General features: G+C 38.1%; 1 protein-coding gene across 2 annotated transcripts in view; it reads left to right on the forward strand.

The window, feature by feature from the left end:
* Positions 1–15,616, forward strand: part of DIP2A (disco interacting protein 2 homolog A) — a 102,182-nt gene extending 86,566 nt beyond the window's left edge. For both annotated transcript variants that reach the window (XM_068138240.1, XM_068138241.1), the window contains exons 26-38: positions 1,094–1,217; positions 2,028–2,149; positions 2,448–2,559; positions 2,799–2,908; positions 3,414–3,544; positions 5,195–5,363; positions 6,542–6,712; positions 9,754–9,815; positions 11,910–11,967; positions 12,426–12,500; positions 13,182–13,356; positions 13,694–13,817; positions 14,660–15,616. In XM_068138240.1, the coding sequence (XP_067994341.1) occupies positions 1,094–1,217; positions 2,028–2,149; positions 2,448–2,559; positions 2,799–2,908; positions 3,414–3,544; positions 5,195–5,363; positions 6,542–6,712; positions 9,754–9,815; positions 11,910–11,967; positions 12,426–12,500; positions 13,182–13,356; positions 13,694–13,817; positions 14,660–14,912 (1,686 nt within the window). In that variant the 3' untranslated portion in view covers positions 14,913–15,616. The remainder of the gene's footprint in view (positions 1–1,093; positions 1,218–2,027; positions 2,150–2,447; positions 2,560–2,798; positions 2,909–3,413; positions 3,545–5,194; positions 5,364–6,541; positions 6,713–9,753; positions 9,816–11,909; positions 11,968–12,425; positions 12,501–13,181; positions 13,357–13,693; positions 13,818–14,659) is intronic.
* The last annotated feature ends 403 nt before the right edge of the window (positions 15,617–16,019 follow it).

A 16,019-nucleotide genomic window follows, 5' to 3' on the forward strand; every position in this document is an offset into this window, starting at 1 on the left:
TGTAGTGTCCCTCCCACAGGGCACAGTTCTTCATGAACTTCTCTAACGAGCATGAGTTCCTTCTGCAGGCTGCAGCAACAGATTTCTTTGGTACAGGCTTCCCTCAGAGTCACAGTTCTTTTGAGTGAAGCCATCTACTATGGTGTGGGTTTTTCACCAGATGTAGGCAGGATTCTGGTTCACCTCCACCCCTCCTTCCTCACTGACCTTGGAGTCCACATGGCTTTATTTTCACATCTTACTAATCTCCAAACAAAAAAAAAAATCCTAAATCAGAAGTTAGCCCAATAGATTTTTCTCCTTTTGAATTATCATAGAGACTCTGATTGGCTCAGCCTTGGCCAGAGGTAGGTCTGACTTGGAGCTGGGGGAGTCTCTTGAAGATTCTTACAGGAGCCACACCAATAAAAACATACATCCCAACTTCATAGGCTAAGGCATTTATTGCTAGGTTGTATAGCAAAAGAATGTTTTCTGTCTTCACATAGAGAACTCAGCCTTTTGCAGTCCCCATGACTTTGCAACTGCCTAAGCAATCCAAAGAGGACACTGCTTCTAAGCAAAGACTTTGCAGATGCATAGTTGTGAGAAACACACTTTCAGTAGGTGCACTAAAGCTGAAGTGACAGTGTACACCAGCCACAGCTTAGGTTGCCTCTCTGACACTTCAAAAGAGTATACCAAAGACATCAGCAGAGTTCCCTTTGCACTTTCAAGACTGCTGATTGCAGCTTAAGCCATTCTATGATGATTGTATGATCTGGAGGTTTTGTTGTGCATGGTAATGTAAAGCTGATGCGGTGCTTTGCTTGATGCTAATATAATTGTGTTTTCTCCCTTGGACTGAAAAATTCAAATATTTGTAAGATAGTCTCTTTGTGGTACCAGATATATTTGGAAGCTGATTATTCTAGCATTCTAAAAGTTCATGGTACCAGTAGTAAGGTTTCTGAAACACCCAGACAGAGGCTTTAAAAGCGTTTGCTGTGTTGTTAAAGTAAGGACAATGAAATGTTGCCTCTGCAGCATATACTTTATGGAAAACAGCTGGAAACCAAATAAAATTTTCTTACGTTGCTTCTTTTCTGTGCAGGGCACTGTAGCTAGCACTGCATCATGCATACAGTTGCACAAGAGGGCAGAGAGAGTGGCAGTTGCACTGATGGAGAAAGGACGACTGAATGTTGGTGACCATGTGGCCCTGGTGTATCCTCCAGGTAAGGCAATACAGACAGCAAAAGTCGAAGGCAGATATCACAAGAAGCAACTCTTCCGAAGATAGAGTATTCAAGCATCCATTTGGTACGGTGTTGCATGGCAGTAACTTAGTATTTCAGAGGTGTATTTTTGTTGTCTTACTGTGAATGCACTGCTTTTAAGTGGCAAACTGCGTTTACTGAACATTTCATCAAACCGTTGCAGATATCTGGGCAGTTACAGACAAATAGTTTGGTTTAAACCACACAAAAGATTCTCAATTTTTAACCTCCTAATGGAATGAAACTATGTAAGTATGTATTGAAAGCTAGATTTAGATTAGTGATGTCAGTATATGAACACCCTTTCTTTCCTGAATGACTGTCTCTAATGATGATATCTGGGCCCCAGGCTTTCATTGCTACAGTGTATTCAGAAATGTACCTCAGGAAAAAGGTATTACCTTGTATAAGTAGGATGACTGCGTATTTCAGAGTGATAATTCTGAAAAACAGAAGTATGCTTTCTAAAAGAATCAGAGTTGTCATCTTCATAACCTACAATGCCCTGTTTTGTTGTTTATTTTATACTCCCTGTCCATGGAAATACATCCTTACAACTTTAAAATTTGTAGGGTTTGAATATTTTTTTGCTAACTCTGAAATGCAAAATATGTTAACCTTTTAGAACTGGGCATGGCCAATTCTAAAGAGACCTTGTGACAAACCCTTACATCTAAATAAAATAAAACTCTGTGTATTTTGGTTTTGGTGAAAGGATTTGGCCTTTTGTTCTGATAATTTTTTTTATTTCACAAATATCCTTTACAGGAGTAGATTTGATAGCAACATTCTATGGCTGCTTATATGCTGGTTGTGTACCTATCACCGTTCGCCCGCCTCATCCTCAGAATCTTGCTACCACGCTGCCCACTGTCAAAATGATTGTAGAGGTATGTATGACATTCTTCTCCTAATGATTCTGGTGAGTATAGGTTGGCTGATGCAACCTGATAAATTGCTTTGCCCCAATCAGTGTAAAATGAGATATGAAAAAAAACCAGTCTGATGTTGATGAGTCACTAAACACTTTTTTCAGAAACTCATTTATGATATTCTGTTGTTGTGATTTATTTTGCTTTGGTTTTATTAATCTATTCAGCTTACTCGTTCTCTTATCAGGATGGATGTGAAACCACTTCAGCATTCATTAGCTAGTTTTATAAATGTTTTTAATTGTGTATTTTACAGGTCAGTAAGTCTGCATGTATACTGACCACACAAGTGATAATGAAACTGCTGAAGTCCAAGGAAGCTGCAGCAGCTGTAGATATTAAAACATGGCCCACTATTTTGGATACAGGTATAGAATGTTTGTGCACTAGTCAAAATGTAAATATTTGGAAGACTGATTTATTTATTTTGTTATACCACAACTGCCTAATGGAACTGACATATTTTATATTGCATTAAAAGAGCTGTCCAGAAACTATAGCAAGCATCTGGAGAAAGTATCTGCTATAAAGACTTTTTTTTTCCCCTCTGTGATCATTTTCCAAAATAATAATATGGTACTCTTCTCTCCTTATGTATTTTAAATAGATGATATGCCTAAAAAGAAGCTGGCTAGTATTTTCAGACCTACATCTCCAGATATGTTGGCATACTTGGACTTCAGTGTGTCTACCACTGGTATATTAGCAGGAGTAAAGGTAATGAGAGAGATTATTACACTTTGTTTTCTTAAATATATAAGCATATTCCACATTCATTCCTCCTGCCAGGGAAGAAATGCAAAAATATAATTGGGCTATCTTAGTGTTCAGAAAACTTTTAAGTCCGTATGACATCAAAATTTCTCGATGCACTTTTTTTGGAAGCATTCAGTCTTACTGGCTCTATCTGGGGAGTTTCCAGGGGGGCTAAAAGAAACAGGTTTGTCATAATGAATTTTTCAGTTCATTAAGTTTTATTTTGCAGTTTATCACAGAGATATCAGATGTCATTTGGCATCCTTCAATGTCATAGTATGTAATTTGCTACTAGCTTGAAAAGTAGCTATGAAATCTTGGGCTCATAGCTCTTTTCTTTTTAGAGGTGCTGAAAAGAACCCCACTGTACTACACACCTTCTACAATAAGCATTTCTATCAATTTTCACATGTGATACCCTGTTTTTTTTACAAAGTCACTGAGAGTGCCTGTTTTCCTTTCACAGATGTCACATGCAGCTACAAGTGCCTTATGTCGCTCTATAAAACTGCAGTGTGAGCTGTACCCTTCACGTCAGATTGCCATCTGCCTTGACCCTTATTGTGGCTTGGGGTTTGCACTATGGTGCTTGTGCAGGTATGTTGTCATAGGTTTTCTGACATGTTCCCGGCTCTCTCTGGATTCCAAGGGAACAGTCATAGATAAAACTGTTGGAGAAATGCAAATTAACCTTTGTATAGGTATTTCATAAACTACATTTGTGGTAAGAAAATTCATTTAAATAAGTTAGTTACTTGAGTAACTTGGGTTTTGCAAGTGGAATTATTTAGCTACCTAATCCAAGACAAGGACCTCACAGTCTATTTCACATTGATTAAATAAATCCTTTTAAAGTCTTGAGATTAAACTATCTCCTTACCAGACTCTTAAGCTGTTGACTGCAAGATTGGTGTGTGCTAAGTGTAATGCTAAAGGAAGCTATTAAATGTACCTGATTCGATCCAATTAGATGACTACTATAATGCGTCGTATCTTGCACAGATGCAAAATTTTCCTCTTTTATGCCTTTTAAAACAGTCTGAGCTTTAAAACATGCTATAATCCAAAAATTTATTAGTAGTTTAGATATTATTTTGTAAGTTCACTGCAGTTAACCTGTTCATTCCCTCTTCTTCTTTCCTCAACTGAAAAGGAAGTTTACCTTTGGTAACATCTCATGTTTTATATCATCAGTAGTGAGGCAAGATGGAAAGAAAAGAAACCTCAGTGATGAAAGATTTAAAATATAAATGGATTTAAACAAATATTTCTAGGGAAGGGAACTACATGCGTCACACTGTCCATACAAGAGTTAATATAAGGTCTGCTGTATTCCACCTGAGTTGTACCTTTGGTTTTTTAGTGCAAAAGACTGTTTTATTAAACCATAATTGTGTTTTCTGGTTTAGAATGTTTAAAAAGAAAACAATGCCCACTGTAAAAACACATCAGCTGTAGTTAGGAGGAATGGGAAGTGTGTCAGGCTACCTTTTGAAAGCAGTTAGAGATGCTGGTTTGGGTGTGTTTCTTTTCAAGTTGCAGTGAGTTACCCAAGCCTTTTTTTATGTGGTGGGGGGCATGAGGGGAGTGGTGTCACTGATTTTATTGATGGTAATTGATCTTAAAAACATTTGGTAAGTTTAAGACTGCGTGGTCGTGGTGTTTACTAACTTCAGAAATGAGTATATTTTAAATGAAAGGAGGTCTGATTCTGAATTCGGCTTTCTGTCCACTTGTGTCGGCTAGTATCCATGTTAAATATCGCACTAAATACAGTTTAAAAGCTAAGACACCTTTGGCAAAGGCTAGAAAATTACACTAGAAACTTGAATCATGCAATATAGGTGTTAAAGACTCATTTCATTCAAAGCAAAAAGGTGCATTTTCCTTACAATGACTCACAGAAATAAGCTTAATTACAAATTGTAATCTGTAATTGGAATGATATCTCAAATGTTAACATTTTATGTCAGAAGTTCTGTCTATTCAAGGCACTGAGTATTTGCTCATAGTTCAATACAATTTACTGCAGGATAAATACACTCACCTTAAAGTTTGTGACTTAGCTAAGAACTATGAGTTAACTGAGACATACTTGCTCCCTTTGGAGGACATGATAAAGCCAAAGTTCAAATAGATACCATCTTCTCTGTTTCCCGTTTTGCTTCAGGTTGACTTTATGTAATATTTGGCTTTTTTATGCTGGCTTCAAGTTTTCAGGTTTCCTTTTTTTGATTCTTTCCCTAGTGTATATTCAGGTCATCAGTCTATTCTAGTCCCTCCTCTGGAACTGGAGAGCAATGTGTCTCTATGGTTGTCTGCTGTAAGTCAGTATAAAGTGCGTGTCACGTTCTGCTCTTACTCTGTGATGGAGATGTGCACCAAGGGGCTTGGAACACAGACTGATATACTCCGTGTGAGTGGACTTAGTTTTTTAAGATACTGGCATATAAATACAAATATTTTTCTTGCAGAAGATGGGTTCATAAGTGCTTCTCTGAAAGCTTATAACTGGGGTTTTGGGAAAAGCTGAGATTGCTGGAGGCTTCAGCCCTCTTGGTTTTGGTGCAGGGAGAAAAAGACGTCTTATATTTTCAACTTTACTTATTTGTGACACCTCTATGCTGATGGGTATTTCTAAGAATTGAGGCAAAATATGTAGCAAGCCTATCAACTTTTTCTTCTCTGAGAAACAAACTAAAACAAACAAACCCCACAAATAAATAGACAAAACCCAGACCCAGAAAAGGAAGAAAACCCAAAGCCTTACTAAACCCCGAAACCAAAAGACCTAACCCTCAAAATAAAACTGAGCAAAAAACCAAGCAAAGAAACAAACAAACATGGAAACAAAAGCCCCCAAACCCCAGCAAGTCTTACTTGCTTTCAGATTGACATTAAATTTATTGAGTTCTAAAATAGATGTAATTTTCCTAAAAGCAGCAATTACACAGTCATTTAGTTTTGAGGGAAATCTCTTAACTGAAAATTTCCTTGAAGAGGTGCCTCTGTCTCAATGGCAGGAGAGTTCCCACGCTGTAGTAACTAAGCTGTTCAGGGCTTCCACTGGGAGAATGCCTCACAGCTTGTTGTGCACAAGAAAGCAGTACATTGTACTTATTCCCAGCAGAGACAAAAAACTCTGTCCTTCTGTTCTCCTGAAAGAAGACCCTCAGTGAAGGGTATCCTGACCCACAGCCAATTGCTATAGGTTCACATTCATGCTGATGAGAGCTAGTATGTCTTGAATACTCTGCTTGCATCTGAACTGTGAAGCACTGGGAGCAAGTGGGTCTCTTGTGAGCCTAGCCCTGTGACACAATGACAGTTATGTGGGGGTTTTCAGCTCAAAATGATAAGTGGCTGTGTTGTAGTTGTTGGGAGTGAGTAGTTTGCATCTTGTGCATCAGACCCTGACACAAAGCTGCTTGGCACAATTTTCAGGTTTTTTTCTGGGCAAATGGAGTCAAAGTGAGTTCATGTCACTTATTCCAGCATTCTTCAAATCTATTAGTTCCACAGATTAAAATGGTTTGTTTCTAGAATTGTTGACTTCAAATTTAAAATACTGTTTTTTTTGTCACAATCTCTCAGATGAAAGGAGTGAACTTGTCCTGTGTACGAACATGCATGGTGGTTGCAGAGGAGAGACCAAGGATTACGTTAACACAATCTTTCTCTAAGTTGTTCAAAGACCTGGGCCTCTCTGCTCGTGCAGTGAGCACTACCTTTGGATGCAGGGTCAACGTAGCAATTTGCTTACAGGTAAGATTCAACTACTTACTCCTTATACTTACTGGAAATCTTGTTCAGCTGTAAGTAATGCTTTTCCTAATGAGTCATAGAATGATTTAGGTTGGAAGGGACCTTAAAGATCATCTAGTTTCAATGTCTCTGCCATGGGCAGGGGCATCTACTAAACAAGGTTGTTCAAGGCTGTAATTTGTTTAAACTTTAAATGGGGAGTATGAGCTGGGGCAATAGGAGAAATAGTTTGCAACTAAGGCTTCATTGCTTCTTTGCATCATCACCAAGTTAAATAAGCCATGGATGTGGATACGGATATTTTCACTTTTCTGTACTAACTGACCAATAAATTTGCCTTTCTGCTATGGCGGAGGTCAGTATTAAGAAACTTGGTTTCCTCCTTATTATTCAGAAGCAGTATTAAATACATAGCTTCCTGTTCATAAACATATTTAGTATTTCAAGCAGTGCTATTTCAGCTTTTGTGTGATTCAGATTTTGTCTGTTTTAAGATAGTTTATGTATGTGTGCAAATAAATGGAAGACAGAGTTCCTCAAGTAATACCCAGGTAAATTGACAAGGTTGGCAGGGTTTTTTTACTTTTGAAGATCTCAAGTGAATATTCTCAACATGCAAACACATTTGTCTTGCATCATGTGAAAGGTGAACTTTTTTCAATTAACAGTATAAAACTTAAAGCTTTTGAGGGGGAGACTTGCCCATAAAGTACACAGCCCTATTTCACACACTGTGGATAATGGTATGCTGTGGTCTAGATCCAACTTTGATAGTGTATTGTTCACTGGACAGTAATATTTTATGTGTGGTTTAACCAGATTAAATCTAACTTGTCTTAATGGGTTGCTAATTGACAGCCAGATGAACATGAGCCAGCAGTGTGACCAAATGGCCAAGAAAGCCAGGGGCATCCTGGCCCATATCAGAAATAGTGTGGCCAGCAGGACCAGGGAAGTGATTGTTCGCCTGTACTCAGCACTGATGATACTGCACCTCATACACAGTGTTCAGTTTTGGGCCCTTTACTACAAGAAAGACATTTGAATTGCTGGAAGAGATAGATGAAATCAAGATGACAGTAAATTAAGATTTTTAATTTCATTGAATAAAACATTTCAGATGATAGGTGTGGAAGTACAGCTTTCTGAATTGGCTTGTCTAAACAAGAATTTTGAAAACTAGTTTGGGATATTTTCTGTTTAGACTGCTCAAAGAAGGGAAAAAAGCTTTTCTGCAGAATATAACATGACAATGTGAAAAGTACTCCAATAAAACTGCAGGTGTAAGGCTGCTGGGCAGTTAAGATTCCCCTTCATTTTATACCTTTTTCATCTCTGTTCTCCATTCTTGGATTGTGGGTTGGTTTTTTTTAATGCCTTTTCCCTATTCTTCCAAAGTAATATCTGTAGCTGACTTTAAAATCATTTAATTTAGATTCAGATAGATGAATAGCCAGACTGAATGGGTATTTGATACAAATTACCATGCAAATAAATACTTGTTGTCTTCCAGCCTTAGTGGACTGGTTTAGTGAGGAGGTATTTCTGAAGCTGCAAGCAGCCTTTAGATACTTACAGATGGAGGGATTTATAATAAAACAGCAGGCATTGTTTATGATCTGCCTTAAGCCTCTTCGTGTTTATTGACTGGAATTTGCATGTTTCCCGGTGAACCATTTAAAAGTGCCAAGCTCTTAAGTAATCTGATACAGAAATTTTCTTTTCACTCTAAAACAGTATCAGTTCTGTTTTCTGTCTTACTGTGTGTATCCTATGTTTCCAGTGCCTCTTTGTTTGTATTTTCTTTTTTTCCACTTTCTCTCTGTTTCACATACTTTGATGGCCTCTGTTACTTCTGTTTGTGGTCCCACTGTCAGCCAAACAGGCTGGGCAAGCTGGCTGAACAGGTATAGTGATGCATGTGTGCTTGTAATGACCTCAAGTCAATACAGCTCAGCAGTTATTACTATAACAAATGTATGGCGGTTAAGAGAGTTTTCATTTGAAGTGGATCAAGCAAGACTTTTGTTCTAAAGAAATTCAATTCCACTCAACTAAGAACAGCTGTAGATGAAGTACAAAACCTCTTTCTCAAACAAGCCAGAAAGAGAGTTATAGAAATTATTAAAATTGCTGAGTGGTATATTCCTAAATACACAGATCATACTGTTAATCTGGTGTGGTGCTCAGTGTCACTGAGCCTCAGCAGTGCTACAAAAGTACTAAGGAATGTCATTGTAAAGGAATTATTACTGTTCTCCAGCACTGCAATCTTGGGCTGATGTCAAAGTGGCCTCATTTTAAGTGTTTCTGAAATAAGAAACTGTTCTGCGGGGGAAAATAGTCACTAGAACTTGGCCTATTTTTTTTAGTTTGACTGCTTTCCACAGTTGTTTCTAATCTGGAATGGAGATTAAATTCTGATGGATTAAAAAAAAAAAAAAGGCCCCTGTTCCCATGTTGGGGAATAGAAAACCTCTCACCAGAGTTGGTAAGAAGGTTTATCCCCTGACTGCAACAGAGCTTTACCTTTGCCTAGACTGTTACTGGCAGGAGGCTTGAAAAGGTATGAGATGGTTAGAGTAATGTTTCAATAAAATTTTGTGGGGTTGGTTTTTTCCTTCAAAGTTGACAAAGCTGTTAAAAAGTAGAACAGTTGAGCTTTGAAAAAGGAATTAGGCCTGCAAAAGTTTATAGTTACATGCTTTGCACTTCCTGTGTAGTTTTTAGAGGAAGTGCTAACCAAACTAAAACTTAAATAAAATAAATATATATAAAATGAAAATACAAAATAAAATTTACAAATTTAAAAAACTTAAGTCTTTCCTGTATAACTATATGTGCTTGATTTGTGCATTCATTACTGATTCTATAAAACATCAAAGCAGTCCCTGTAGAAAGGGGGGGCTATTTTCCTATATTTCTGGTAGATTAGGGCAGTACTTTGAGTGTCAATGAAAAAGGGAATTTGTGAATGTATGTGGCTATGAGAAGAAAATTAAGGATTTTCTGCCTTATTTTGAATGTTTCTTCCTTCTTAGGGAACAGCAGGACCAGATCCAACAACAGTCTATGTAGATATGAGAGCACTTCGACATGACAGGTACCAGTTATGATAAAGCACTATTTCATGACTGCAGAGGAGAAAGTTCAGCCTGATTGCATTGCTTCAGTTCGTTAAAATGTTCTTGGCAGCAGCTAATCCTTTATCACCATACAGGAGGAACCCCACTGCAGAGAATGATGGCTGTGTGCTGGAAATGGTCCAGCATCTCCTGCTCATTCACTTGTTCTGCTGTTCATTTCTAGATCCTCATCTTAACTTGCTATCTATCAGTCCTGTATAATCTTGTCTCATTAGCTGTTTTTAACCTAACCATAACATTAGCAAAAGGTGAGTTTGCCAACTGTCTGGTTAGTCACAGAATCACAGAAACAGTTAAGATATCCCCCATGCAAGCCCTGCTCAAAGTGGGACTGGCTTGAGTGCTCTTCAACTGGCTCCATCTTCTCTATAATAATCCTTTAGGCTGTGGTAGAAGTGCAGTTAGAATTCCCTAGCAAATTATTATTTTTTTTAATCTTTCAGACCAAACCAGCTCAATTCCCTCAACCTTCCCAGTTCAAATAAGTTGCTGCCAGGCCTGTACTACAGCATAATAAAACACACAAGCACATTTCTGCACATATGTCATTTGGAAAGTTGCCAAATAGACATCATTCTAGCAAACTTAATCCTGTACTCACAGTTTTCATGTTAACTTATTTTACAATTAACTTAGTTACAAGTGCTGGCAGCACCAAGTTCAAATAAGTTTAGTAGGGTATGTGGGGTGCATGCATATCCTTTTTGCTGTACTTATTTTAAGAAAGACAATATCAAGATTTGGTACATTTGCCCCTCTCCTTTTTTTTTTTATAATGTTAAGTTAGGGTCTTATGCTAACTTTCAACCTTTGTGACTACTTGTCTCTAATTTTTGCAAACAAATCCTAGCTGTTAGAAGACAAACTATTCTCCATCATTTGCATGATCCTGGTCTGGCATCTGAAGAGATCAATGTAAACTACAATCATTTTCTCTATATTTGATACATCAGTATGACTTGCATGGCATATATTCATGTTCAAAATAAGTTTGGCCATAGCCTCAAAGCTGCCACTTGTGTTAGTTCTAGCCTATGGGTATAAGGGTAAGGTAATGACATAATGTATAGGAGCCTTTTCTGTTGTATGCCTCTCCTCCTGCACTCAGTTCTTGTTCCTTCTGCAAATGTGGTACCTTTATAAGTTACACTACTAATGTGTGGCATAGCATCACTTAATTCCATTTAAGCTGCTTGTAATTCCTAATAAAGTTCTGACAACTGTCAAGCAGAGGTCCGTGAGGGTCCAAGAAAGAAGGTGAATTTAAAATTCTGATGAACTGCACCCTTAGAGCTTTGTTGGAAAAACTTGCTTATCTGTGAAGCCCCAAAACAGATAGCTTTCGAGAATGTGAAGTAATGGAAGGGAGCACAAACCACATAGAGCAATAAATCGCTAAGGCCTGGGACACTGTGACAGAAAAAGGAGATAAGTGATAAGGGCTGACGAAGTGAGCATGATTCAGAACCAGAAAGGTCAAACTGACCCTAACAGCCTTGTCCAGTCAGTAAAACTAAGCCAGGCACACCGGGAATTGACCACCAAGAAGATCCTCAAAAGAGATGTCCCTGCCCACGCTCCACCTACACCACGCCTCTTATGAATATGTATGCAAAGATATGATTATGTATGTGATCTGATGCAATACCACATCCAAAACTGTATAAAAGACATGCTTTTGTTACGGGAAAGGGAGAAATCCATTTAGTGATTTCTCCAACGCGTTGCTAATAAAATACCTCCTGTCTATCTGACTTAAACTGAGTCTCTTAGGCAGTTATTCTTGCCTTTTGGGGCAAAATTCGGCATCATCTGCCCAGAGAGCTGCTTTTGATTCTTAAGCGTGGTCTATGGAAATGCTGATATGGGAGTCTGTAGACACCTAGAAACTCCTAAATGTCTTACTGCATTGTGAATAATTGATCATAATTGGCTGGCATTCATAACTGTTAGGTTAGTGCAGCTAAGAATAGCGTAACGCTTGGATACGCAGGAACACATCTGTTTAAGTTCATAAATGCTGGAACAAATACATTTTCTTATTTTCTCAGGGTGCGTCTGGTAGAGAGAGGTTCTCCACACAGTCTGCCGCTTATGGAATCTGGAAAGGTGAGAGACTGAGATCAATCCTTCCTTCTCACGACACTTCCCAGGGTGGTGAGCTGCTTAAGCTGGGTCTCAGTACAAATCTGTGCAACAAGCTTCACTAATCACAATATATGTAGGAGAGACACTAGAGAGAGCATTAAATTAAGAGCTAGTTAAATTTAAGCCAGATGCATAAAGTGAAGCAGCAAGATATATTGCTACAACTGAAAACATCAGAGACTTTCATTCAGAACATATTTTCCAGGTGTTAAACTTCAGCTTTGAAATTGCAAAATAGCTTTAAACTATTTGCAAAACAGTTTATTAAGTAACTTGGTAGGAACAGATGGTTGATGTCTGTGGTACAGAAAAGAGTTGAATGGGAAGCATTGATTTTTGGGGCTCTGCATTACAAACTTCTGTTTTGATCAATTCAAGTTCTCTTAATTTATGTTTTAAACATTTGTTTCTTATTCAAGATTCTTCCAGGGGTAAAGGTCATCATAGCACACACAGAAACTAAAGGACCTCTGGGAGACTCACATTTAGGAGAGGTAAAGCTATGATGCTATTGTACTTTATCAGCAGTGATTTAATACAGAGATAAATCATCTTAGATAAATGCCTGTCTCCTAGTGGAATGGCCACAGTTGCCTTATTGTGGCAAGTGAATGAACTCTACAGAGAGCTGGAACTGTTCACATGTTTGTACGTATGTCTGCATGCTTTCCTCCCTCCTCTGCCAAACTGCTACGTGCCAGTACTAAATGCTATCCGTTGACTAGTGTGTGTCTGATTATCAGCTAGAAGACACAGTGAATATCTTACGTACTTCCATCAGTGGACAAGTAGTAATGAGGTGATTTGCTGTTTGTTTTAATTTTTGGTTTATGTACATCTGGATTTGCGTATACTAAGATATACAACTAACGGAAGATGGCAGATTCTTTTCCAATAAGCAAAGAGCCCTGTTCGTTTTCCTTCTTTACCATCCCCAATGACATGTGTTTAGAACTCCCTCCTATATCCTAGTAATTTTCTGTGAGGCAGAAGTTAATAAGTTGTAATAACTGAGGACCAAAAGATTGCCAATGGAATGGAATTTTTTAAAATTAATAAATTATGCTGCCTGGGTTTGGAAAAATAACTATGTTGGTAAGGGAGTGGCTCCATTGATTCATTTAGACATGGGAGTGGTTTCATTATTTTGTTTTGTGCTTTTTTTAATCCCCTAGATATGGGTAAGTAGTCCACACAATGCTACTGGTTACTACACAGTGTATGGAGAAGAAGCACTGCATGCTGATCACTTTACTGCTCGCCTGAGTTTTGGAGACACTCAGACCATATGGGCTCGGACTGGGTATCTTGGCTTTCTGCGCAGAACAGAACTTACTGATGCTAGTGGAGGTGAGAGAAAACAAATGTATTTACGGAAGCATGTGCTTGAAACTTCTTGGGATAGCTGAGCTAGGGAAGAGTAAGCTGTCCTGCAAGTTTATCCTGACTTGCATCAGAGAGAAGTGCTGAATGCAAGAGGAATTGTTGCTCTGTACATGCTTACTGATTATAACAATACTGGGCAAGCATCCAAATAGAGAAATTCATAGTGCCCTTTTGACAGATTTAGATACCATGCTCATCTCCCTTTATTCACCAAGAATATCGTAGAACATCAGGAAGAAGCACATACAAATGTTTATTTTGTACATCTGATGATGTTTTAAATGTCTGTGCTGTATTGCAGAGAGGCATGATGCCCTGTATGTGGTAGGCTCTTTGGATGAAACACTGGAGCTCAGAGGAATGAGGTACCATCCCATTGATATAGAGACTTCTGTAATAAGAGCACATAAGAGCATTGCAGAATGGTAAGAGCCACAGCAAGAGTTTTCTTTGTCCTATTATTTCTTCAAAAATAGAAGTCAGGTACTGTGGAACAGCATGCTAGACTAAGAGCTTGCTATAGAGTGAACCCACCAAAACTTTGCTTAGAAACTATTGCACTGAGAGTAACTGAATGCACCCCTTTCCCCTGCTGCCACTGCTCAAAAAAGAGAAGCCCGTAACTTCGAGTTTGGTCATCTTAGTCTAAAAGAAAGGGTGGGCAGGATGTGAATTGGGCAGCAGGAACTTCAGGTTGTGTTGTTGATTCTGCTGTGTCAGAATGTACACAGTTGGATGTGGTAAACACATCTCAAAGATTTCTTGAATAATATCTTCTAACATTGAGTATTCTCATTTGGTCCTGCTGAATGATGTATGCCATTTGGCTATTGGTCCTCTTTAGCTTCAAAGTGGCAGTGTTTACTTGTAAGCTTTGGGAAGATTTGTCTTTCCTTTAATAATCTCTGAAGGTATACATAAGTATGTTAATAGCAAGTATGCATATGCTGGATGTGAAATCTTAATGGTTCCCATTTTAGTAGTTAAGTGCAAAGGGCTTTTTAATATATGATCATGTACACAGAAGAGTAAACAGCCTAATTGTACATGGACAATTGAAAAACAGGTAGCAGAGAACATTCCAAGCAGTTATAGCTTTAATAACTCTTGATTTATTAATCTTTTCATTTAACTGTTGCATCACTTGTTTTCATTTATTGAATTGGTCAAGTCCTTACAAAAACTATTTCCAGTGAGTCTCTCTTTGGTAACTGACTTCACTGTGTTGGGTTTTTTCTCACCACTAGTATTTGTATCATCCCAACAGTGCTGTGTTTACATGGACCAATTTGCTGGTGGTGGTTGTGGAGTTGGAAGGCTCAGAACAAGAAGCATTGGACCTGGTTGCGCTGGTAACAAATGTGGTTCTGGAAGAGCATTATCTCATAGTAGGTGTTGTAGTCATTGTGGACCCTGGTGTTATTCCCATCAATTCCCGTGGAGAGAAACAACGAATGCACTTGAGAGATGGATTCTTAGCTGACCAGTTGGATCCTATTTATGTTGCCTACAACATGTGAGCAGAAAATCACGTCAAGGCTAAAGCACCAAAATCCAAGTAATAAGATGGGAATCCATTTTGTGTTTGTAAAGCTGTTGAAAATGGAGATACTAATCTTCATAGACCTTCATCTCTTAGACTGCATTTGCTTTCATAAATCCATTGTAACAGTTACAGCTGTCTTAGGATGAAGAGTTTACTGGAATTCCTGAAGGAAGCTTGTTAGAACTGTCATGGACCAGTGTTTTTTTGTTGTTTTTTTTTTCACAAAAATTATGAATGTCAGTACTTGATGCACTGCATAAAAGGACATAAAGCCAGGTGGGGAGAGAACACCAGCTGTGAGGGGGACTCTTAGAAATAATACTGAAAGTCATGAGTAAATGTTCAGAGTTCACCCTCCATGTGATTGTTTGCAATATATTGGCAATATCTGGATTGAGACATAACTTTAAAGACTGCACACATCTCTACCATATTCTCTACTGTACTGAAAGGAATTTTGCACATACCTAAGATTCAAAAATGCAGCCTTTTTAGTTTAAATCACAGACTCATCCCTACACAGGAGAAACAAATTCATTTCAATCCCAGATTCGATATAACAGTTACGCTGCTGTTCAGCTTTTTGTACCAAGCAAAAACAAATACTGTAACAGGGTTACTTACTGTGCCATGCTGGACTCTGTAATGCTATCAACTTTATAATAAAATATAAATTAATATCCAGTTTTAATTACTTAATGCAGGAGCTTTCACTGCTCTTGCTGTTGTAACTTCATGTTAAAGTTGCTTGTTTTCATAGCATTAGCTGTTAATTACTGCCCTACATAATGCCAAGTATTTGAAAAGTCATTCCAAAGCCAACAGTCTCTGAATGATTTGTAGAAATGTTTACAAAGCATGGTCTTACAATATCCTGTGCTAAAACTCTTGATAGTTTAATTATTTTTTTTTCCCACCATGGAAAAGATACTCAGTGTTAGTTAGCTTGATCTGCTGTGGTACAAACTTTAATTCTTAGAGTTGTATTTAGACAGACTTCTTTGTTCAAGCTGAAATATCCAATTGGTTGAGTCACACTTGACTAATTAAGGTTTTGAAGCTTCTGCCTGATCTAATACTG

Source organism: Melanerpes formicivorus, unplaced genomic scaffold (assembly GCF_026170545.1).
Source record: "Melanerpes formicivorus ecotype bairdi unplaced genomic scaffold, bMelFor1.0.p_v2 SCAF_5, whole genome shotgun sequence".
NCBI classification, from domain to species: Eukaryota; Metazoa; Chordata; class Aves; order Piciformes; family Picidae; genus Melanerpes; species Melanerpes formicivorus.